The sequence below is a fragment of the Drosophila willistoni genome (assembly GCF_018902025.1).
Source record: "Drosophila willistoni isolate 14030-0811.24 chromosome XL unlocalized genomic scaffold, UCI_dwil_1.1 Seg141, whole genome shotgun sequence".
In the NCBI taxonomy this organism is placed as follows: domain Eukaryota; kingdom Metazoa; phylum Arthropoda; class Insecta; order Diptera; family Drosophilidae; genus Drosophila; species Drosophila willistoni.
In genome coordinates, this window is record NW_025814052.1 from 5,163,002 (window position 1) to 5,185,420 (window position 22,419).

At 37.0% G+C, this 22,419-nt stretch overlaps 4 protein-coding genes across 9 annotated transcripts; 1 reads left to right on the plus strand and 3 right to left on the minus strand.

Moving 5' to 3' along the window:
* Positions 1–45: 45 nt before the first annotated feature.
* On the minus strand, positions 46–5,831 carry LOC6648695 (alkaline phosphatase). Of its 4 annotated transcripts, none has more exons than XM_047011262.1 (5): positions 5,757–5,831; positions 1,439–2,377; positions 915–1,378; positions 541–845; positions 46–479 (listed from the first exon to the last, which is right to left on the minus strand). In XM_047011262.1, exons 2-5 carry the CDS (start codon positions 2,342–2,344, stop codon positions 346–348), a joined length of 1,809 nt encoding a protein of 602 aa, XP_046867218.1. In that variant the 5' UTR covers positions 2,345–2,377; positions 5,757–5,831; the 3' UTR covers positions 46–345. The 4 variants fall into 4 exon arrangements, with proteins under 4 accessions (XP_046867218.1, XP_015032654.1, XP_023034820.1 ...); XM_015177168.3 differs by having other exon boundaries at positions 5,732–5,829; XM_023179052.2 differs by lacking the exon at positions 5,757–5,831 and adding an exon at positions 5,331–5,481.
* A 422-nt stretch (positions 5,832–6,253) lies between these two features.
* Positions 6,254–9,143, plus strand: LOC6648696 (EF-hand domain-containing family member C2). Its single transcript, XM_002071439.4, has 4 exons — positions 6,254–6,470; positions 6,532–7,079; positions 7,144–7,414; positions 7,474–9,143. The coding sequence occupies exons 1-4, from the start codon at positions 6,420–6,422 to the stop codon at positions 8,959–8,961; spliced, it is 2,358 nt and encodes a 785-aa protein (XP_002071475.1). The 5' UTR covers positions 6,254–6,419; the 3' UTR covers positions 8,962–9,143.
* Positions 9,144–9,765: 622 nt separating this feature from the next.
* LOC6648324 (eukaryotic translation initiation factor 5) lies at positions 9,766–12,367 on the minus strand. The gene is made up of 3 exons (XM_002071440.4): positions 11,460–12,367; positions 10,907–11,386; positions 9,766–10,847 (listed from the first exon to the last, which is right to left on the minus strand). Exons 1-3 carry the CDS (start codon positions 11,670–11,672, stop codon positions 10,125–10,127), a joined length of 1,416 nt encoding a protein of 471 aa, XP_002071476.1. The 5' UTR covers positions 11,673–12,367; the 3' UTR covers positions 9,766–10,124.
* A 19-nt stretch (positions 12,368–12,386) lies between these two features.
* LOC6648325 lies at positions 12,387–20,395 on the minus strand. 3 transcript variants are annotated; one of them, XM_023179547.2, is made up of 5 exons: positions 20,253–20,395; positions 19,235–19,656; positions 14,576–14,968; positions 12,804–12,900; positions 12,387–12,516 (listed from the first exon to the last, which is right to left on the minus strand). In XM_023179547.2, the coding sequence occupies exons 2-5, from the start codon at positions 19,254–19,256 to the stop codon at positions 12,468–12,470; spliced, it is 561 nt and encodes a 186-aa protein (XP_023035315.1). In that variant the 5' UTR covers positions 19,257–19,656; positions 20,253–20,395; the 3' UTR covers positions 12,387–12,467. The 3 variants fall into 3 exon arrangements, with proteins under 3 accessions (XP_023035315.1, XP_046867318.1, XP_002071477.2); XM_047011362.1 differs by lacking the exon at positions 14,576–14,968 and having other exon boundaries at positions 20,253–20,389; XM_002071441.4 differs by lacking the exons at positions 19,235–19,656; positions 20,253–20,395 and having other exon boundaries at positions 14,576–15,349.
* Positions 20,396–22,419: the final 2,024 nt, after the last annotated feature.

Below are 22,419 nucleotides of genomic sequence, written 5' to 3' on the forward strand. Positions count from 1 at the left end.
TATTCAAAGCTGTTAACTTTAAAAATAACAACAACATAAAACATGTAATTTTCTATATTATATATTTAAAAGTATTTATTAGTCACAAAAACAAAAGACAATTATTAATCATCATTATTATTATTAACTATTTGGAAATAAAAAATTCATAACTTTAAGAAAAGTTTAACGCATTTATCTATTAATTTTTTTTTTTCTTTGCAGCTGCTATACTATATATCACCTATGTACATATGTATACATAATATAAATAAAAGCAGCCTATCACAATGTACATACATATGTACATATTAAAGTTAAAAAAAAAACATTTGTTATACCAATTTTTGTTTTCCATTTTTAAAGCTACAGTGGTATAAGCTCAGCAAGGGACTCGGCAATAGCGCTATCACGGAAACGTCCAATTCTTAGAGCATAGGAAATGACATGCGCCACATAGCTCTGCTCGTGCACACCATGGAACAAGTATGACATAGGACCTAGAGAATAAACTCAAAGATATAAGACAGGGAAGAATAATTTTTTGGAGGAAACACTTACCACGTGCATGAATGGTAACATCGGATCCGCCGTGGAGATTCTCATCTGTGTTAATGGCTGCTTGTTGCGTATACTCCCAGTCGGTCGTATCGCTGGACGCCGGATTAACACGCTGATGTTGCTCGGCGTCCACCTGGAAGCCTTTGTAGCTGGTCCCATAGGTGAGAGTCGTATATGGCGTTTGTTCCGTTTTCGAATTGCCAGCTAAACCCAAAATATTGGCACCACGCTCTGGATGACCATTGATGGTGAGACTATGCGAATGATCGGCGGTTACTATGACCATCGTCTCATCCATTTGATTTCTGTTTAACCAAAAGTAAACATAATTTTGTTGTTGGGGGGGAAATAATTTATGAAAAATTCAAACTCACTTGTTCTTAAGAAGGTTTAATGTGGCCTCAACCGCCTCATTAAGCCCCAATACTTCGTTTAACGCCTTTCGCGCCGTGCCCCGATGATGGGCTTGATCAATCATGCCTGCCTCGACTATCAGTAGGTAACCCTTATCACTGTTTCCCAGCACTTCAAGGGCCTTTACGGTCATGTTGGCTAACGATGGCATACCAGCATCACCCTGATCCCGCTCGTGATCGTATTTAAGATGACCATTGGCAAAAATACCCAGGACATAATCAGTCTCCTGGCTCTTGAGATTCCTTAGCTCGGCATTGTTTTGTACCACAGAGTATCTGGCATCTTGGGCGGCTTTTAAATTAGCCCATTTATCGATTAGATTTCTTCCGTCCTGGGACTTACTTGCCCAAGTGTCCAATGGGTCAGCAGGTGATTCGCTAACATTCGACACCAGCATTTGTCGTCCACCACCCATAATAACCTGAAATTGTTAAAGTATTGAATGCTAAAAATTTCTATTTTTCCAGCGGATTTCACTCACATTTATTTGCTGTCCTGTGCTGTGCTCAATCAATTGGCGTGCTATATCTAGGCAGCCTTGCTCTCGAGCTTCCTGTGGCATTCCCGTCTCGCACTCCCAACGTCGATCAGGCACATGGGCGTAAAGAGCCGCGGGCGTAGCATGGGTGACTCGTGTCGTGGTCACAAAACCAGTTCGCATTCCATCCAATTGTGCCCACTTTAGAATAGTCTGCACATGATGCGACTCATCAAGGGAAGCGCTACAATTACCCAGCGGTACATTGGCATCTACACCACCAGTCTCATAGTTTGCCTTGACGCCGCCAAAAAGGGCCGTAGCCGTCGAGAAGGAATCCGGCACCTGTTTGTCGGCACAATAGGTTTTCAGCAGACCCATGTGTGGGAAATGTTCCCAACTGAGCAGACCCTCCTCTTTCCATCCATATATGCGAGCTGCTGTCACCGTGTTCGGACCCATGCCATCGCCCACAAAAAGCACTACATTCTTGGCCCGACGTCGATTCAGTTCACGATTAAGGGCCACTTTAAGCTCGTCAATGCCACGATCGTACCACACCTGTTGCTCAGGGGGCAGAGAAACATGCCAATAGGACACCGTTTCCATGTCACTGACGTCGGCGGCAAACTCATAATGAACCAGAAAGCCAATGCACATGGCTGTCATCAGGACGGACGAGAATATCACGGCTGTGATAAAGATTTTCGATTTGAATACATTTTTCTGTGGCTTCGGACTGGAGGCATTATTCGATGGCATAGTGTGTGTTCCTGCCACGATCCCATTGTTCATAGCAATCATATTCTGGGTTGAATCCAAGCTATCCAATTGCACCTCAATCAGATCGACATCACCCAATTTTGTGCTATTCGTTCCAGTGGATGACATTGTTCTGGCTTTGTCCATTCCACGTTACTCACTGCTTAATCTTTATGCGGCCTGTAAAAGTAAAATTCTAAATCTAGTACTCTTCAAGTGGTATATGAATGTATCACTGATTTGTGTCTTACTCTAGATAAGATCCTAACTATGTGATAGATAAACGATAGACCGACCAAGTAGACAACACATGCCAACAGAGTAAACATTCAACAGTCTAATAAATTTCAATCGAAATCTTTGCAGCTACACAAACTATTCGTAGTACTTTGATTATAATGGATTGCATAGCCACAGACCAATTCATTAAGTACCTACAATCCGATTGCACACGAGACAATGACGACAACGTTCGATCGATTGTAGTTTAATTCACCTCTTAAAGAGCCAAACAACTTTTTGATTAGCCACAAATGTGTCAAATGAATACTAGAATCCAATTTCGAGCCGTGTGATATGCCGTCTGCCATATTGGCTGACATTTTCATTTACTTTTTGCACGGTATTCCAATAACCAATCTAATACCCTTCTCTCTGAGTTGAGTTCTTATATCGGTAGGGTGAAGTGGAAATTAAGTCTTTAACAGGCTTAAGAAAACGTTTCTGACCCCTATATTTACATATATATAATGATCAGCTTCACCTGGCGATTCGATATATTCGTTTCTTCGTCTGTATAAACATCTATGTAGATATTCAAAAAGCTAAAGCCACCAACTTTTTTTTGTAGATCCCGTGTATTAAATCAAGTTTCCTTAAAACTTCCGTAATCAAATTAAATACACTAATAAGTGGTTCTATTATCTATCAGCATAGTCAATTTCACAAAAATCGGATTAAAAATAATCAAGTTATGCGTAAAAGCGTTTTTTATCAAATTGAATCAAAGTAAGTGAAAAATAATTGGCCGCTGCAGGCGCCACAATGCTTATAAGAATAAGCTTGATAGCTGCAGCATGGGAAAAGAAACTAATAACCAAATAAAATTGGTCCTTTGAATTTTAGATAGTTGTTTCACTTCGTGCATGGTATTCCAAAGTCGGCGCGAAGACATACTTTGTTTATGACACCAAATTATAAGTGAATACCCTTGTGAGAAGTGTACATTAGTTTTAAATCACATGATGTCATTATCAATTAGTTTCAGATTGGATTATCCAAAACATCCAACCATAATAGGAGTATTTTGATTTGAGTTATCTATTGTAAAGGAGAATAGTTAAAAAAACTGATATATTTTTCTAAAATTCGTATTTGAAGTAAATGAGACTGTCAAAACTAACTTAGTAGACGTTAAATGCAGTACTCAATATCAGTTTTTGAAGACCTACATACACAAATATGTACTTTTTGGAGAGAGGCGATAAGGCGATTGATTACCAGACCATCAATATTATTATTATTATATGCTATTTACGATCACTTCAAATAAAACGTTTACAAAAAAACAAAAACGTGGATGAAACGTTTATTGTTGACATTAATAATCAGTACGGTTGGTTCATCATGTATAGCTAATATACCTATTTATAAGTTCGAGTACTTAGGTTAAGTCAATGATTTGACAGAGTTTTTAGAGCAAAGACAGATTGTTTAATCAATTGGCAACTTTTGTTTACCAGGCTAGTAAAATGATTTAACTACGAATGATAAAAAAAAATAAGACAGTCACATACATTGAGCAATATGAAAATGTTTTCTTATCTGCAATTTTTTTCAATAGAAGTAAATATTTTGTTAATACCCTTGCAAATAAAAGGCATATTATTTTGTTTATCCTCTCAAAAATCCAAAACCCCAAGAGGATAAAAGCTTTCGAAAAAGCAAATATTAATTCTAAAATAGATCAGATTTACTATCTAAAAAGGGAAATGCCTAATATGTAATTAGTTTTTCCTTTTTATATGGTTGTTAATCATTATTGACAAATCCTTACGAGATGCTTTTGTTCTCGTTAGCGAACCTAGCGGTCATTTCAGTACAAATATTTCTACTTATGATTTACTCGTCTTTATTGGATTATCAGATTTTGAAGGACTGATCAATTTTATTTATATATTTTAGTTTGCCTAGATTTTTATTTATATTTTATTGATAATATTCCCAAAAGTTTCCCGGTCCCCACAAGCTATATGATATTGTGTACCGATCTGGTTATAATTTAGAATAGACTGTTTATGATTAACTAACAAGCACTAAATATTGTACAAGGAATTCGTTAATTGGTGTGTTTAGTTTTATTACTTTTCTACAGTCATGCATATTACACAAAAAATGCAATATGATTAATGGGAGTGCCGACTTTAGGATACCCTTTTTTGCCTTTATTAATATATATGTTTTAGAATTGCAATTGGTTGTGGGTTCTTTATCAAATATAGGTAGACTTTAAAGTGTTTGTTACTAAACTTTAATATACTCATTATATACATACATACACACTAGTCGGCATAAATATATTATACGTATTACCGTTAAATAACGGTGCGAAAATGAATGTCAAAACAAAGAATCTATTAACAGCCATGTGCATGCCGAATTTTAAGTTCTTTAGCTTTTGCATTTACTTTCTGCTTATAAGAATGCAAGCGAACATCAAATTTCTGCGTGGCATAAGTATTTTGACGAAATCATTTTGCACATGTGATTTCAGTTTTGAGCGCGTTTGTACATACATACATATATACACATTTGCACATATGTATAACTTATTCGAATATACTCTTTCAATCCCAGTGTAACAACAATTTAATTGATTTATAACAGAATATACTCTTAAAATCAACGCGTCTGAGAAATTTAAAGCACAGCACGTCCACACAATAAACATAAACAAAAACTATGTATGTATGTACTATGTTTCTTAGAATTGTACTCACATATACATACATATGTACATACATATATGAATTTGTTTAAAAATAACACTTGATAACTTAAATTAACAAAACATTAATTTCACTTTATTTTCTATGTACTAGAGCCTTATACTAATATTAGTATGCATATGTACCGTTTCGTTTCGTTTCGTCCGAGCGATCGTTTGAAAAGTATAGATCTGTTCATCTGATTCCGACAATGCGGCACGAGTCCAACTAATGGTTTTAATTCTATTGTTGTAGTATGTTAATTAATTGATTTTCTATTGGTTTTATAGAATGACTCTCAAAAACTACAAAATAATGAATAAAATTAACTAAAAACACACACAAAAACAAAAAATCGGAAAAAAACGCACAAAATTCAATTTTGACACTGTTATTCAAATATATTATATTGCATGTAGTGGCATTATATATAATTAATCAAATTAAACACAACACAACAACACAATATCAAAATTATACATCCGTTCACAGCAAATGATTCTTGACTTTTGATAGGTTAAAACATAATTAGCTAACATTTGTATACCCTTTTCCTTATAACACCAACGTACATAAACTCATATGACGTCATTGTACAAATTGATTTCATAAACACCACATGATTCCCAAAATGCAACCTTTCTTGGGCATTCTTGTTTACTTGAATTGCTTATTTACTAGTTTATTTGTTCGTTTTAAAGGGATTTATACGAGGGCAGCAAGTAAACATGCGCGTATGGGATATACTGTAGAGCTGGGCAAAGACATCGATGTCATAATCGTTATCGTTAAGCGTTTATATCGATATTTTCACTTTGCTACCATCTCTATACGTGTCGACGAAACGGTAAACGGGTAAGTACGTTACTTTCAGCAATTTGAATTTCACTTTGTCTGCAAACAATATTTCTTGATGCCAAACAAAATTTATTTTCTTGCTGTAGCGGATTAGCCATATATGATCAATGAGACGTTGATTGAATGTTCATTCCTTTATCCAAATATAGTTCTGAGCAATATGGGTAAATTGAAAAATTATATTACTTAGGAGGCCTTGAGATGAACACATTTTATAAACTTCCTGACAATTTCATTTACTATTCCATTACAAACACCAACACGCGCTTTTCATATATTTCACACTTAAAACTTAAAAACTGATTAAAAAGCAAGAATAAAACCGCAAAACCTATTTTTTCTTTAAACCGAGGAAACACTTTTAAATACATTTCAAAATGTTGCGTATTCCGGGTATGCCATTGCTGCCAGGAACCCTTTTCCGTGATGTAAGTATAAGGATGTATTGGAATGTCCCATTTGTGGATTATTAACAATTGCAATTCTCAGGTCGCCAAAAGTCACTATCCCAAGCCGCAGTCGCTGCTTAATTTCCAGGGCATAAGTATGCTAAGCGATCGGCAGCAGCCTTCACCGGTGGATCCCACTGGTGCTGTAGTGGACATCAGTTGTCCGCCAGTCGGTGCTGCATCGATATATCCACCCCGCTCTGGTCCTCGTTTACCACCTTGGCTGGCCTACGACAAGAAAGTGCTCTGTTTCAAGGCTTACTTCAAGCAGACTCTACAGGAAGTGTTTCATGCTCCATATTTGGTGCGCAAGGTAAAAATCTACTATTATCTAGAAGATGGCACACTGGAAATCTTTGAGCCGAAAGTGGAAAACTCGGGCATAGTTCAGGGATGCGTTTTGCATCGCCAGCGTGTTCCAAAGGCTCCACCATGTGACAATGAGTTCATGTCAATGATTGATCTAAATGTGGACACGACTGTAATGATATTTGATCGTCATTATCATATCACAGACTGTGATCAGTTTACCAGAGATTTTCTAAATAGGCGTGGCATCACAGTGGCGGATCCAGTGCCATGTCCCATGTAAGTTAATTAAGCATTGACTAATTTGTGTTTCCACATCTTTCACATATCACATGATTTCCAGTGATCCCAGTGAATCAGTGCGAAAGCGGGTAGCGGTTCGCGCATATAATCCACCCGAGAAGAAACATCCGTTTGCCCAATTCTTGAAATATGATCGTCAGATCCTTAAATTTTATGCATATTGGGATGATCGCACCGAGTTTGGAGATGTACGCAAATTGGAGGTGTCTTACTACTTGGCAGACGATACCATAGAAATCAAAGAGGCACATATTCGTAATTCTGGTCGTGATGGACCGTCATTGTTCCTGAAGCGAGGACGTTTGATGCGGGTTAGTATTTAATAGCGATTCTCTGTAGGATGTATAATTTACTTTCGTTTCATTCCTAGGAATTCGACGGCATGAATCTGCCGGGTCAGAACACGCCGGTGACGTTGCTTAATGTGCTAGGCACAAATATGCGGAATGTGCGCTACTGCGTCGATCCCTTGAATACAGGCAACAAGGAGGTTCTTTATTATAACGAGCGCGACTTGCAGATTGGAACCGTCCTCAATGTATATGGTCGGGCAGTGGTTATAACCGACATGGATCCATTTACCAAACAATATTACCGAGATCGTTTTGGCATTGATGACTTTTCAGCTGTGCCGGTGCCCACAAGATCGGATGACTGCACCGAATATCGTCCTGGAGAGCGTGTACTGCCGCCGTACAATGGCTGGGGCAGCTATGAGGACTCCATGGGCAATTGTCTGTCGGTGGAACCGAAACCTCCACGTGCGGACTTTAAGAAGTTCATCAAATATGATCGCTATGTATTGCGATTCGGTGCCAAGATGCTCTCGACCATCAAGGAGAATTGTGATCGTATATTTGTGATTAGCTATTATCTGAGCGAGGACACCGTCCAGATTCAGGAAGTGGCTGTGCGTAATTCTGGCTTCCTTGGTGGTGAATTCATGAAACGCACCCGCGTCGAGTTGCCCGGACAAGAAAAATTTTCGTCAAAATTGCCGCAATACTATATGGCCCACAATTTCTATATTAATGCCACGATGAGTATAAAAGATTTCATCTTTCACATTGTCTCGGCCGATGAGTACACTCTGATGTACATGGAACACCATCCGGAGCAGTTCCCGCATGCTAATGTGACCAAGATTATGGAGAAGATTCGTAATGTCCTGCAGCCCCGCATGGCAGAGTTCTTGAGTGCCTGTTTGCCGGATTGCGCCGATCTCGAAAGTAAAGAAGATATATACATATCATACGAAAGTTTCAAGGGCGCCATGATCAGCATAATGGGCAATAATATCAGTGATCATGAGATAATCACTCTGTGTCGTCATTTCTCGGCCGAACAGAGTCCCAAGCACACTTGTGTAAGGGACCATGTTCGCGCTGCCGCCCATCTTGAGCTGAAGCGGGCCCTGTGGAATGCTCGCGATGATCTGATGGAGCATTTGCATCACATCAATCCCACGAATCGACCCTTCCTATCAGAGGCCAAGGTGCGTTCCACATTGCGGGGTTGTCGCCTGCCTTTCTCACTGGAGCTAATTGATCAAATTTTCTCGATCGTCAATCGAAACGAATGCGGTGAGATTGAAGTCTGTGATCTCATGGACTTTATAGATGTGTCCTGCGGCAAAGGTTGCTCCATGCCGCCAGTTAATCATGCCTTCGAGTTGTGTCCCAAGATACAATTCCTGAACAAGGGACGAATGATAAACTTTTCCTGCTTCCTGCGAAGTCTCGATTTGCCCTTGGGTATGCGCAGTCTCCAGGCCCAGGAAGCGATTAACGTTGGCGATGATGTCAATGGTGTCCTCTTTGATGATGACAAGATCAAGGTTCCTTCTCCGCGCTCTTAAATGGTCAATTTTACTGCAGTTAGGCGAAAATTTCCTGTATTTCAGCACATGCCCATGTCAGCTAAAAACAAAACAAATATCTCAACAATTCCCCTCCAAAGTATTTTAGAAAAATTGTTTTAAAATTGTTTTTTTGTTTTGTTTTTTAAACAAAAAGATATTAAATTCGTCCTAGAAAACAACAGAGACATTTTATTTTTATAAGTCTATATTTATTAGATTTTCGGAAATAGCATTTTGCATTTTCAGTTTGAAAACGAAAGAAATTAAATAGGTTTATTTATGTTTTCTTTCTCTTTTCCATTTTAAATTCATTTTCAAAACGCAAATTGACGTTGAGATTAGCTGAAATGCTGATTAGTTAATATTTATATCATTTAGAAATATCATAGGAAATTGTTTTTGTTTTGGCCAAGTTCAAGTTTAAGTGTATTTAGATTAATGGGCAAAAGCACAAAAATGTTTGTAGGATACAGATTTTTTTTATTTTGTTTTTGTTTGTTTTTTTTTTCCATCAATTGTATACTTATTGCTAAAGTTAGCAGCTGGTTTTGATTTTTAAAAGAAAAAAAAATTGAAAAAAGTGTTTAAATTTATAATTAATATACAATTTTACTTCATCTGCCGCATTAATATTAATAAGTACCGCAGTTAAAAAAAAATTCAATAAACTTATTTCACATGTGAAAACCATAAAAAAAAGATCTAGGTAGGTATGTATATATTTATATATATTTGTTTAGATTAATATTAATTATATTGAGAACAAAAAAGAAAAAAAGAGAAAAGAAACAAAAAAAAGGGTTAAAAGAAATCAAATTTATAATTGAACTCTGACTGGATTTCTATTGTTGTTTGTAGTAGTATCTGAGAGTGTGTGTGTGCTCGCGGTTACAGTCTGTGAGAATTTGTGGATGGTTGTGGTGGTTATGGTGAAGGTGTTTAGGTAATCCATCTAAATTTATTTTACTTTAGTGTCTGCGGTTACAGTGAATCGTTTTGAGATGCTGCTTATACTCTTGGCTCAGGATTTTGTCAACTTATGAAATGAAGCAATAGATTTTCTTATTTTCTAATGACCTAATAACGTGCTCTGCTCTCCTTGGGTCATTTAACTGCTGTTGACTTGCTGGTGGATTACTGAGCCAAATGTCGATCCCCATTTAGATCTCATCAATGTCGATCTCATCGCCATCCTCTTCGTCTTGGGCATTCTTCCTGTTAACAGGAGCTCCGACAGCGACAGCTGCCACCTTCAATGGTTCGACACGAGCTCGATCATTGTACTCGATCTCAACATCTGAATCGCCACCAGCGCCGTCTTCATCTTCGGAAGAAGAGTCCTCTTCTTCGGCATCCTTGAGCCACTGCACAAACGGTTCGACTTTCTCGTGTATCTCTGTGGCAATCTTCTTGGACACGTGACGCTTGCTAACCTTCTGAGCCCAATCCAAGATGACCTTCTCATCCAGAATGTCCAAGTCATAAAAGATTTTGAATATGCCAGCCACCTTACTCATCAGGTTGTTGGTATGCAGCTCAACAGTTTGTTCAATGCCGCCGATCAAATAGCGTTGAGCTTTCGGATTGTTGTGAGTGAAGCGGAGCAACAGAATGCGATTCTTGCGCACATCATTGATAATGTTCTCCGTGAAGAGAAGCTCGGCTAGAACCAATGGAGCCTTGTTCACAATATCAAGACGTTCGGCTTCGATCAGCAGCTCCTTGTGCGTAGGAACATCATCCAATTGCTTCTTGTCGCGTTTGTTCTTCACTAGCTCATAAAAGATGTCGATGCGCTCCTTTTCGGTCTTATCGTAATCATCCGAAATGGTCATACCCTTGGCGCCATCAGTCAAATCCTGCAAGCGGGCACGAATGGCCTCCTACAAATAGAGAGAGATTATATGATTAAGCACTCTGATTCTCTGTGCCAAGGACTTACCTTTGATACGTCGACACTCCAACCGCCATCATCATCATCCTCAGTGTTGCTCTTCTCTGGGATGGCAGCCGAAATTTCGGCCTCCGTCTGGCTGGCCTGGTTGGTTCCATTGCCACCATCAGACTCACCGCCAGAATTATTGGCCATCGAATTGTTGGATATGGAGCCATCAGAGTTCTCGTTCTGTTTCTTTTGCTTCTTGGAGCGCTTACCCTCGGTCAATGAGGAGCCTTGGACGGCCGGATTCTGCGATGGTGGATTCTTCACAATGAACGTATTGACTTTGTGATTAACCTTGAGGAGACCATGAAAACCGCATGCTTTGCATGATTGCGAAATGGTCTGATTTTTCGCCGATACAGTCAAATTAGTTTCCGGATTATCACATTCGGGGCACAGCACAAACTTGCGTATGAAGCCATCGAGCAGATCCTGCAGTTTGTTCACATCATGCGATCCATTGACAATAAAACGTTCGTTCTATAGTTTACAAATAGCAAAGAGATAGGATTAGGAGATTATAATTCCTTGTCAATTGAGTGGAGCTGCTTACCTTATGATCAAACAATGTCTGGGCTCCCAATTCACAGCCAAAGTACTTGGTTGGATAGGTGGCCGGACGACCAATGGCACGTGCCACATCGGCCATATTGACCAGCACGGTCTTGATGCCATTACCCTTGCCCTCTACCTTAGCTTGAAGACGTGGCATTTTGTAGCGGTAGAAAATGTCCGTGACACTGCGATTTACATTGACAGTGGCCATTTTGTGGCTGTTGTAGTCGATTCTCGCTTCTTTTTGGAATAGAACAAAACTTGTTGCAACTGATTCTAATAATCTTGCTTAAGACTTGGTGCAGCTTCTGTTCCTGTTATGCACTTGGATGTTGCTTTCCTGGATATGAGATGCTCGCTCCGTGTGTATCTCTCTGTCAGCTCGACTGTGGATGGCGCTTATGATGAAGATGCTGCTCACCGTTCGGTTAATTCCAATTGTCGTCGTCCGTGACTGAGTAGAAGAATTGGCTTAGCCAATATGCAGACTTTAGCGGCTATTTTGTTTTTGCTTTGCCTTTCGTTCCCGTTCATTAAATTTGTTTTGCTTGGCGTCTCTCCTTGCGTTGATGTGCGCGTTTTGCTACAGTTACTGCTAATCCTGCTGCTTCTCCTTCTTAATTCTCCTCCTTCTTCGTCCGCGATGTTCTCTTTGTTTGAGTAACTTTATATCAACTCAGACTGGGCATAAATTTCTTGTATGTTCTCTATTGATTATTGTTAACCAGTCTCTCTCGATATATATATATATTCAGCGCGTTCAGGATGTATCTCGTGATGGGGTTGGTTGGAAGGGGGGATGGTTGGTTTATCTTATTTTTTCTTTATTTTGGTTGGTTTCTTAGTGCGGGCATAAATCGGTCTATATATACATATATAAATATTCATATATATCTATATATGCTGTGATAGCAACTATTGTTGGTTTTTTTTTGTTTTTTGATTTGTTTTTAATATATATATTTTTTTAAGTAAAAATCTATTGGAACGGCACCTTTTTATTGGCTCACGTGTACCTGAACGGCTGTAACTTCCTATGTCTGTTACTTGAAGTCCTGCCAAAAAAAAAAGAGAAAAAAAGAAAATGTTATAACCGAGAAGAAAGTCCAAATGGTTATGATTCAGTTGGATATTCGATTTGAGTAGACTGCACAATCGCAAAGCGAATTCGAGATATAATATAACTGGTATCCATAAGATAAACAGCCGATGGGCATCAAGTTTCGATTTTATTTACAAATTCTTGCTATCGAAGAAGCAATAATCAATACCGTGGGCAAATAAACAAATCTTTCCGAGCAAACAAATATTTATATTGGGGGATATAGATGGATAAACTTACCGATGACTTATAGTTCGCCTCTTTGAATTCATGCACAGTTCGAACCCTTTACTCCGTTTTTGAAGAATTGGAGGTGCGCTTTTTTTTGCTGGTGTTTCTAAAAAGAAACGAAAATAAATGTTAATACATTATTTATCCATCAAATGTTTAGCTTTGATTAGTTGCGGCTCTTGTATGATTTGTTAATAAAGTGGCATTTGCATTTCCTTAAGGCTCACCTGCAGCAGAGTTTTGTTGTTTGGTTATATATCAATTACATCGAAGACCGCGACCGGGTTATGGTATTCATATATATATATATATATTTAATTATACATTTGTTAAAAGTAGAAAGAAAAAAACTCCCAATACCGACGACTTGACACGCACTGGGGACAACAGTTTTTGGGGGTTACCCCCAAAAAGGGCAAAATATATATATATAAATAACTAACAATGCGGGGATTAAATAGGGATTGGCTGGCTTCTTTTTCTTCTTAGTGCAGCAGCTTCATCAATTGAAACAAATCGAATTGCAATCGTTCTCGTTTTATGCGTAGCAATTTTGAACCAAAGTTCAACCAAAAGTTAGACCACATGAAAATTGCCTTTAGGAAATCCGTTTTTACACTTTGGCCTTTACAAGCAAGGACACTACTAAATTTTTTTAAACACGTTTGGTAAATTTTGTTGAATAGAACACACAGCCAATAAATCAGGCGATTCGGGATACGAAAAAAAAAATAATTATAATAATTTACTACGAATTTTTTCTAGATTTGTGCTATTAATTTCGGTTGTTTCAACTCGAATGTATTTACTACAATGACTTGAGACTGATGCCTATAGCTTGTATATTGACTATTTCTGTTTGACAGTTAAAGTCAAGGCCGCCTTTGATAAGATTTTTTTGAAATGGAAATACAATAAGGGGCATTATTTGAGATGATTCTGAACGACGATTTTCAAGGGGTAACAAGGAGTGTTTTTCTGAGAACAAATTTGTGTAAGCGTTGCTAATCTTTTTATCGATTCATTTAGATGAAATTTTCAACTAGTTTTAGCTTTGAAGATATGGTAAAGCAAAGACTGCTATTGATAGAACTTGATGGTTCTTGAAATAGCTATGCAGATAACCACCTGCGGTTACCTTTTTGTGCTGTGCTGCCTTTGAAATAAACTTCTTCAAAAGAAACCTCGAGCCGACTTAAATGCAAGTTTTTACTTATAAAGCTTCAAGTTGATGGAATAAACCATTACCATTAAAGAATTTTGGCTTAACATAATCGAGGACATTTTTACAGAACGTTTCGATAGACGGAAAACAACTTATGGACTCAAATAATCTAAAAAAAAAAATACAATTTTTAACTGCAAATACTTTTTAATTATCTCCAAACCCCAATAAGCTGCCTAAATACATACAAACAAATTTTCGTTTTATCTTTTGCCCCTCTTTTAGTTGTGATTCTCAACTAGTTTAAGCGTTGACAACAATGCAAGCTGTAGTGTTGGGTTGCTCATAGGAGAGTGAATAAGATGTAAAGCTCGGAATGCCTTTGCAAAGTAACTAAGGAAGTGGGCAGTGAAGTGACCAAGAGAAGAGTTGACTGACTTCGAAAAAAGGAACATGGAAATTAAGCTATACAGACAATTTTCTTGTGCTGCCAATGAAACACACTTCTTTGTACGATTGACCTGCTTCTCATGCTACCCCCCCTCCTCCATCCCCCTATACTATACCCCATATTACACTGCTTCTCTCTCAAGAGAGAGATACAAATTAAACTCACCGCTGAGGTCATAGATGATGGCCGCAGTATGTCGCTTGATCCGTAACGTTAAACCCCGCAGCATATGATGCAGCTCGCTTTTGAAATTGGTTGTCACGAGCAACAGCTGAACGACGAGCGCTGTTAGAAATCGCAACGGGAATTGCTTGGGCGGCGTCAGGTTGATATTGATCAGATTGATCGGTTTCTCCTTCGGTAAAACGACAGCAGCAGACTCGTCTCTCACAACGACAGCGATAAGCAGCACCAAAATCACCAGCAATATCAAAGCAGCGGCAATAAGTTGTTGTTGTATTGAACTTGACGATGATGATATCGACAAGCACTTGTTGTTGTTCTTGTTGATCTTTGGTTTCTTCTCTTCAATAATGGCGGCTTTAAATACGTTGCAATCTGTTTGATATTTGTTGTAATATAACGGCCATTTGACGTTGTTGTTGTTGGTCGTGGTCGTATCGCCCCAACGTTGCACGCCCCGCGTGGACATAAACGGCGTTTGATGTGATTTTATCAGTTAAAGGATTTGGAAGAGTTTTTGGTAACAAATCGAGGAAAAACAGAAAATTCGTTTTTTTTTTTTGGTGTGGGTTTAGAGAACAAGTGTACCGAATCGAGAGATAAAGAGTGGACAAGAGAGATTTAGCAGATTTCGATTTTGATTTTGACTTTTTCTTTTAGTTTTTTGGTTTCTTATCTGCAATTGGAGATTATCCAATGCAGTTATTATTGATAGATACTTCACTTCAGCGGCTAATATTATATTTATCTTTAAATTTTGTTGGTTAAATCTTTTTTTCCTTTTTCTTTTATTTAAAAAATATACACATTTATATACAGTTGATTGATTCCCTAAACATCTGATTATGAGATATATTGAATAAAAATTTTTCAAATTGTACAATCAATGAAAACTTGATATAGTTTATTTACACAAACACACACATTTAAAACTTAGAGAATTTTTTTTTTAGTGGTCTGATTGACTGATTTATAAGGAGCAAAAGAAAAAAAGAAAAGAAATCGAATTGATGGTATGTACATATACACGCACACACACATAAATGCTTTTATCTGGAATTTTTAATGACGAAATTGCAGCAGGCAAAGGAAGGATTGCAGCAGCCGTTATACAGTTAGCAGTAGCCAATAGCACCACCACTATAGCAGTAACAACAACAACAAAAGTATTCTCCAGTTAACCACACATTACACTAGAGTTCAGTCTCTCTCTCTCTTTCTCTTGGTCCCTCTGTTGTTTCTTTCTACTCTTGCTCTCTCTTTCTGTCTGCCTATCTTGCATTGCTCACTCTTTTTCTCTCTCTCGTTCTCACACGCAAGCAAACACACACACACGCACACACTGTATGGGAAAAAATCCAATAATTACAATGCCAATTGGCATAAAACATTCATATATCCAATTGGTTTAAATAGCAAGAACCAAGGAAAAAACAGGCCAAAACACAAGAAAATAAAATTTAAAAATTTATACAGAGAAATATTTTGTAATTTTGATTTTTCCGTCAAAAAAAAAAGAAGAAATATTTATTGTTTTGTGTGAAATTTTCTCCTTGTTTCTTTTTCTTTCTTTTGTACGTTTTGAACGAAACAAACCGTTTATAGGAAAGTTGGAAAGCTTGCGTTAGGTTTGACGTAGACAAATAAACTGACTGACGATGGACGAAAACGCAGAAAACGATGCTGAATTTCACTTGAAATCAAAGGACACGACGATGTCGTCTTCCTCTTGGCTCTTGGTCGTCCTGCCGAACGTGGCAACTACCACACATTCATCCGATGTATGAGAATCACTGCGCAGTCGCAGGCATTGCAACAACTACTCGGGAATACATACATATACATATTTACATAAGTGTGTCTGTGTGTGTGGACGGATATTCTTTCCCCAGGTGGCTGCAGATGGCCAATATTGGGCAGGACATGGGCACAACAGAGAGAGAGAGAGAGAGACACAATGAGAACGCAACCGCATAAAGATAATTCTAGAAAGTCGAAAAGGATTCAGAAAAAATCTTGACGCCACTCCTACATCAGTCTCAAGTTGTTTCAAATTTCTTTTGATCTTCCAAGATAAAAATGTTGATGTTGATGCTGTATACAAACAGATGAATAAACAAAACAATCAGCCAACATGGTCTCAAATCTACTCAATTGATAATTTAGATCAAGAATACATAAACATTTCACTGTCGGAGTAAATTCATCTATTCATCTGCATGCCGCACATAATTAATATACCGAACAAAAAACCACTTTTGACTGCTATAAAATCTTTCTTGAATCATATATTTAATCTTTCAGTCAAGGTAATAACAATCGCATAGATTTTATGCCATATGTAAGCATTAAATTTAATGGTTTTATAATTTTGCAAATTGAATATAAACATATACATACATACACTGGTATGTGCCAGTGCCAGTGGCAGAATCAAGGGATATGAAATCGAGGGGAACTTAACCTCTAAAAGTAAGCAAAAGGCAGCTTTTTCAGCCCATTGCATACTTTAAGGATCAAAGCTCGCCCCATATTCACTTCCTTAAATCCGACGTCTATGTAAACCAACCATATACATATATTCTACATAGTCTCTTTGTTTGTGCTATAAAATTATAAACACAATGGATTTTAAATTCAGAAACTTTTTCCAAAAATATGAATTTTTTTATCTGCCAAACATTGAGATAAACATTTCTATTTCAATGATGCAAGATCAATCAATGAAAAAGCATCGGCCTTGTATATAAGTAAATATTTCAATACTTTGCAATTAGTGATATAAATAAAAAGATCTATCTTAAAAAATCCAATAATTACAATGCCAATTGGCATAAAACATTCATATATCCAATTGGTTTAAATAGCAAGAACCAAGGAAAAAACAGGCCAAAACACAAGAAAATAAAATTTAAAAATTTATACAGAGAAATATTTTGTAATTTTGATTTTTCCGTCAAAAAAAAAAAGAAGAAATATTTATTGTTTTGTGTGAAATTTTCTCCTTGTTTCTTTTTCTGATCAATTCTAAATGAGAATGAGTGGGTTAAACTTAAGTCTTACAGGGATGATGTTGAAGGGTATTCCCAAAACAAGTTGAAACCCTAAAGCAAAGTGATGAGACAACGAAAAATGAAGCATAGAAGACTTTGCTCTGGTGGCAAAACACTAAAAGAAAAAAGGGGCGTTGCAATAGCAAAACTGGTTTGACTTTATGTTTTTTTTCTGTTGTTGGCTTTTGCTTTGTTTATTATTGTCTGTCTGTCCACGCCACTTGCAAAATGTCAACATTCGTTGTTGGTAAAAAAAATCAAAAAATAAACGAAAACCATTCAAAAAATATCGAATTAAATCAAAACAATAAACAAAGAAACAATCGAAAGGCCCTGGCATCGAATATCTTCGAGCTCTCCTTTTTCTCCGTTTTGCTGAGCCAGCAGATTAAATCTATCTAATCAATCCGCGTTCACATGTCATAGACATGTTTAAAGGATAAGATTTCCAGATCGGTTGCTGGGCTATCTCATTGGAAATGGACACAATTACGTACCCTTTGTATATTGAATACTGATCTGTTATTCAACAGATACATATAAATATAAATGTGTGTGTGTGTGTATATATAGAGAGATATACATTAAAGCGAACTTGAACAGGTTATGGCTGGAAAGCAGCAGAAATCGAAATCGATTTGCATTGTCCATGCACACACAGAAACGAAACGAAACAAAATAAAAAAACAAAAACTTTAAAATTAGCACAAGACACGCAATGCTTTAAAATAATTACATATACATATATACATACACATAGATATGGTACGTATGCATGTATGTATGTACAGATATTTATGTTCACTTTATATTTAATAGAAAGTGCGTCAGATTTAGCCATTGAGTGAACTTTTTACCTATATGAAAGTGGTCAAATCGGAGGCATATTACTTTTAGCCAATGGCCAATTGAGACACACTTAAGGAAACTATGATAATAGGTACACTCACTATTCATTGTCTCATTCAAAGCACAGAGATATGATTGTATGTAGCTTTACTAATACATATACATATGTATGTAATATTCGCATTGTTTTGTTCTAGAAACTGCTATATTCTGATACAATGGAACAACAACAACAACAACGAGAATAATGATGAATGATATCTCAACTACACACACACACACACACACAGTATGCCATCTGTTTTTTCCACCTACACACAACAATTGGATTCGTGGAGCTGATTGTTTTCTTTATTTTAAAATTGTTTTTAAAATTCCTACTTAACCCTTAATGGGCCTTGATATCGTCCTACTAACTAGACTTTCTTTTGTGCTCTATTTTAAGCAAGTTTTATTTCATTGATTTGTGTTGTCTTCAGTTGTATAATAAACATTATGAGTGAGCGAGTGAGGTTATGATGGATATATATATAATACTTATTATGTTGCTTAAGGTAGAAAAGAATCTAAATTCTAATTCTTTAGATTATTGCAGTCTCCCCCACATGATTATTTTCCCGCCTCCACGTCATGATGCGGTCAGTGAGTTTCAAGTGCAATGCCACGACACATTTATCATATCATACAAGCTATACCGCGATGCAAACTTATATAGTTACATGGCATATATAGTACTTACCACTTGTTCTTTCAAAAGTCATATAAGATATTATGTTTCCCCTGCTTGGGGTGTGCACAAACAGCTCACGAATTGGAAGATAAGGCAATGAATAAATTCTCGTTGCGCTTAAAGTGGCTACTACGGTTTCCGTTATGATTTTTTGTGTCTGTGGTATGAGAGAGATCTGACAGGGGTCTTCTCAGTTACTGTAACTATTATATATGTATGTATGTGTATAGGTATACAACAACAAAAAGAAAACTGTTACAAATGGCGATCAACCCAGGAAATATAATTGCAATTTGCTTTCGTGCCAGGTAAGATAATTTCCAGCGAAACTGTAAAAAATTGCTTTGCGTTTAGCAACGCGCAACGCTGCTGCCTCAATCAATCGATGACTCCTTTGCAATTTGAATTTGTAGAGAAGATATGGAATAATCCTGGAATGAAAATGAAATGTAAATTATATATATTTTTAAACAAAGGCAGAAAGATATAATTAATAGAAATAATTAAGTGGATGGTTAGCATGTGGCTTAACATCAGCTGTTGGATGTGAAATTGCTGTTACAGTTATATATGGTTTGTTGTTGTTGTTGTTCTTGGTGCTGCTGTTGCACGAAAACGTGCGCAAAACACTAAAAATATAACAATATTTGATGACACGAAAACACACATACACATACACCTACACATACTCATATGTATAGGTATTAACACCCATACATGTACATAATGTTTATATATGTATAAACGTATAAACTTGATTGATCGTTGAAATTTATAAAATATTAGTATCTAATGTTGCATGTTTATACAATCATGAATTTGCAATTATGTATGTATGTACATCCATACATATACATATGTGCAACGTAGGTGTTTTACATACACACACTCGCATACATACATAACAACTTGTGGTGTGCATGTGTGTGTAATTTGCATTAAAAAAGAAGCCACGCCATTTATTATTTTGAGGTTGGGGTTATGGTTTTATACATAAAATTATTTACCACACACAGCAATTAGTTACCTTTTTACAATGCAGAACTGTGAAACGATTTAATTTGCGATTTGCATAACCATATAACTTTGATTTTGCGGTAAATTAAGATAACTTTTTTGGATACAATTTTTCACCAGAGTGTTGGAGAACGAGACAGATATAGATTAGTGCTGGGAAATTCCTCGATGGCCATTCCGCGTATTTGGTTATCGGTTAATCGACATTTCGGAGCAAAACATATCGGTTAATCGACATTATCGGAGCAAGCCTATCGGTTAGTCGACATTATCGGAGCAAACCGCTCCGACTATCGACTTTAATCGATTTTTTCAATGGCGCTGAGTTTGAAAAAAAGCTTTTAAACTAACGCCGTTATTTTGAAATTTCTTTGCAGAAAACCGCCAACGTCTATGCCGCTGCGATACCTAACTACTTGGGAGCTATCTTTAGAACTCAAACTATTGGCTTAAGCTAAATAAACTCATTTTCAACTCTTTTGACCATCTACTTAAGTAAGACACATAAATTCTTAGCCAGCTTTGTGCAACATAAAACAACTCATTCACAAGAAATTGTCAAAAAACTTGGAAATATTTTCACGTTTTAACAAAGACATTATATACTAATTGAATTTAATTAGCTAATCTAATATTTATGCATTTAACTTCATTGAATGGAAATGAATAGCTTAGCTGCTTTATCTAAAAAATTATCACTTGATTTAGTTGCATGTATTTTTTTGCTACTTAAAGTTAGTTTTTCTATGCTGTCTGTCACATTTTCCCTATTTCTAATGCAGTTTTTTTCCCCTAATGGATTAAAAAAAAGCATTTTCACCCCCAGATTTGATGAAAAACCACAGAGGATACACAAACGTCAAATGAAACCCATAAAAAAGGGAAATTAATTCTTGTTAGTATGACATACTCATGGGCCAAGTTGAAACTGAGCCATCACCGTACCACAATGAACCTATTTTACGAAAAGTGAAATGCTGCACTGTTGCGCTTTTCCACAGCTGCTGATAGGCAAAAATTAATTTATGCCCCACCATCACCATCATCGCCACCACCACTGCAACAACAACGGCATTTGCAACTGCAACTGCAACTGTCTTTGCCACTGCATTGTTTCTTTACCACCTTCTTGTAGTTTTTTTTTTGTTTTCTGTTCCCAGCTGCTAATTCAAATTTTGACATAAATTTTCATTTTCTTGTTTGCTTTCTCGCTTTTGTCTTTTCACAATTTCACTTGACCTTTACCGGAGTTGAAGTGACAGCTACCAGCCCAGAGCCCACAGCCCCCACACTAAAGGTTTACCTACATACATATATGTATATATGTATGTATCTGTATCTTTTGTGTTGTGTTTCGGTTTTCAGCGGCCTTGGGAATTTTTGTTGCCAATTGAAGGCTCTGATTTATTTATTTCTTTTTTTCTTTTCGCTTTTCATGCCCCACACCAACTGTCAAAATAAGCAGTTATCGCTGACTCACCTCCTCCTGTTTTGGTAGAGGAAAACACAGCAATCATTTTGGGGTACGGAGATATGCAGTTCCGGGGCCTGAGGTTTCGGGCGGGACTCGGGGGCGTTCTGTCTTGCCTGACCTTGCTTTATATGGGGGGCGGTAAGTGGCTGGTCATAAATTTGTGTTTTTTTGTGTCAATTCACAAATGTCAAATATCCCAATTCCATTTCCAATTCCACATTTTTTTTCTTCAAATCTTAAAAGTGAATTGTCGCGCTAGCGCCCAGTAAAAACCAGAGACAAACAAAGAGAACACAGAAGGCTTATCCATTCAGTCTAGGCGACTCATTTGAATTTTCAAAAGGGACTTCCTTAAAAAGCAATTACCAGATGGAACGTATGCATTAATTTACCCATATTTAGTCACTTGAAAAATACTGTCCATATTTGGACATATTTTAAAATATGACATATGCCCAAATTGTAGATCCTTTAGCTGGGGTAACACTTTGGCTAGATCGATCTCCAGTTAAATGCTTCAAGGTTCATTGTTTAAGAAGACTTTGGTTTGGTTTCAATAATTTTGCTCCTTGTTCTATTTATCTAGGTTGACATTTGTGCTCTTAATGCAATTTATTTTGATTTGAAAGCCTAAATATTAATGTTTAAGCCAAGTCAGGAAAGACCAAAGAACTTTTTGCCGCTTTTCAACGAGAAGACATTG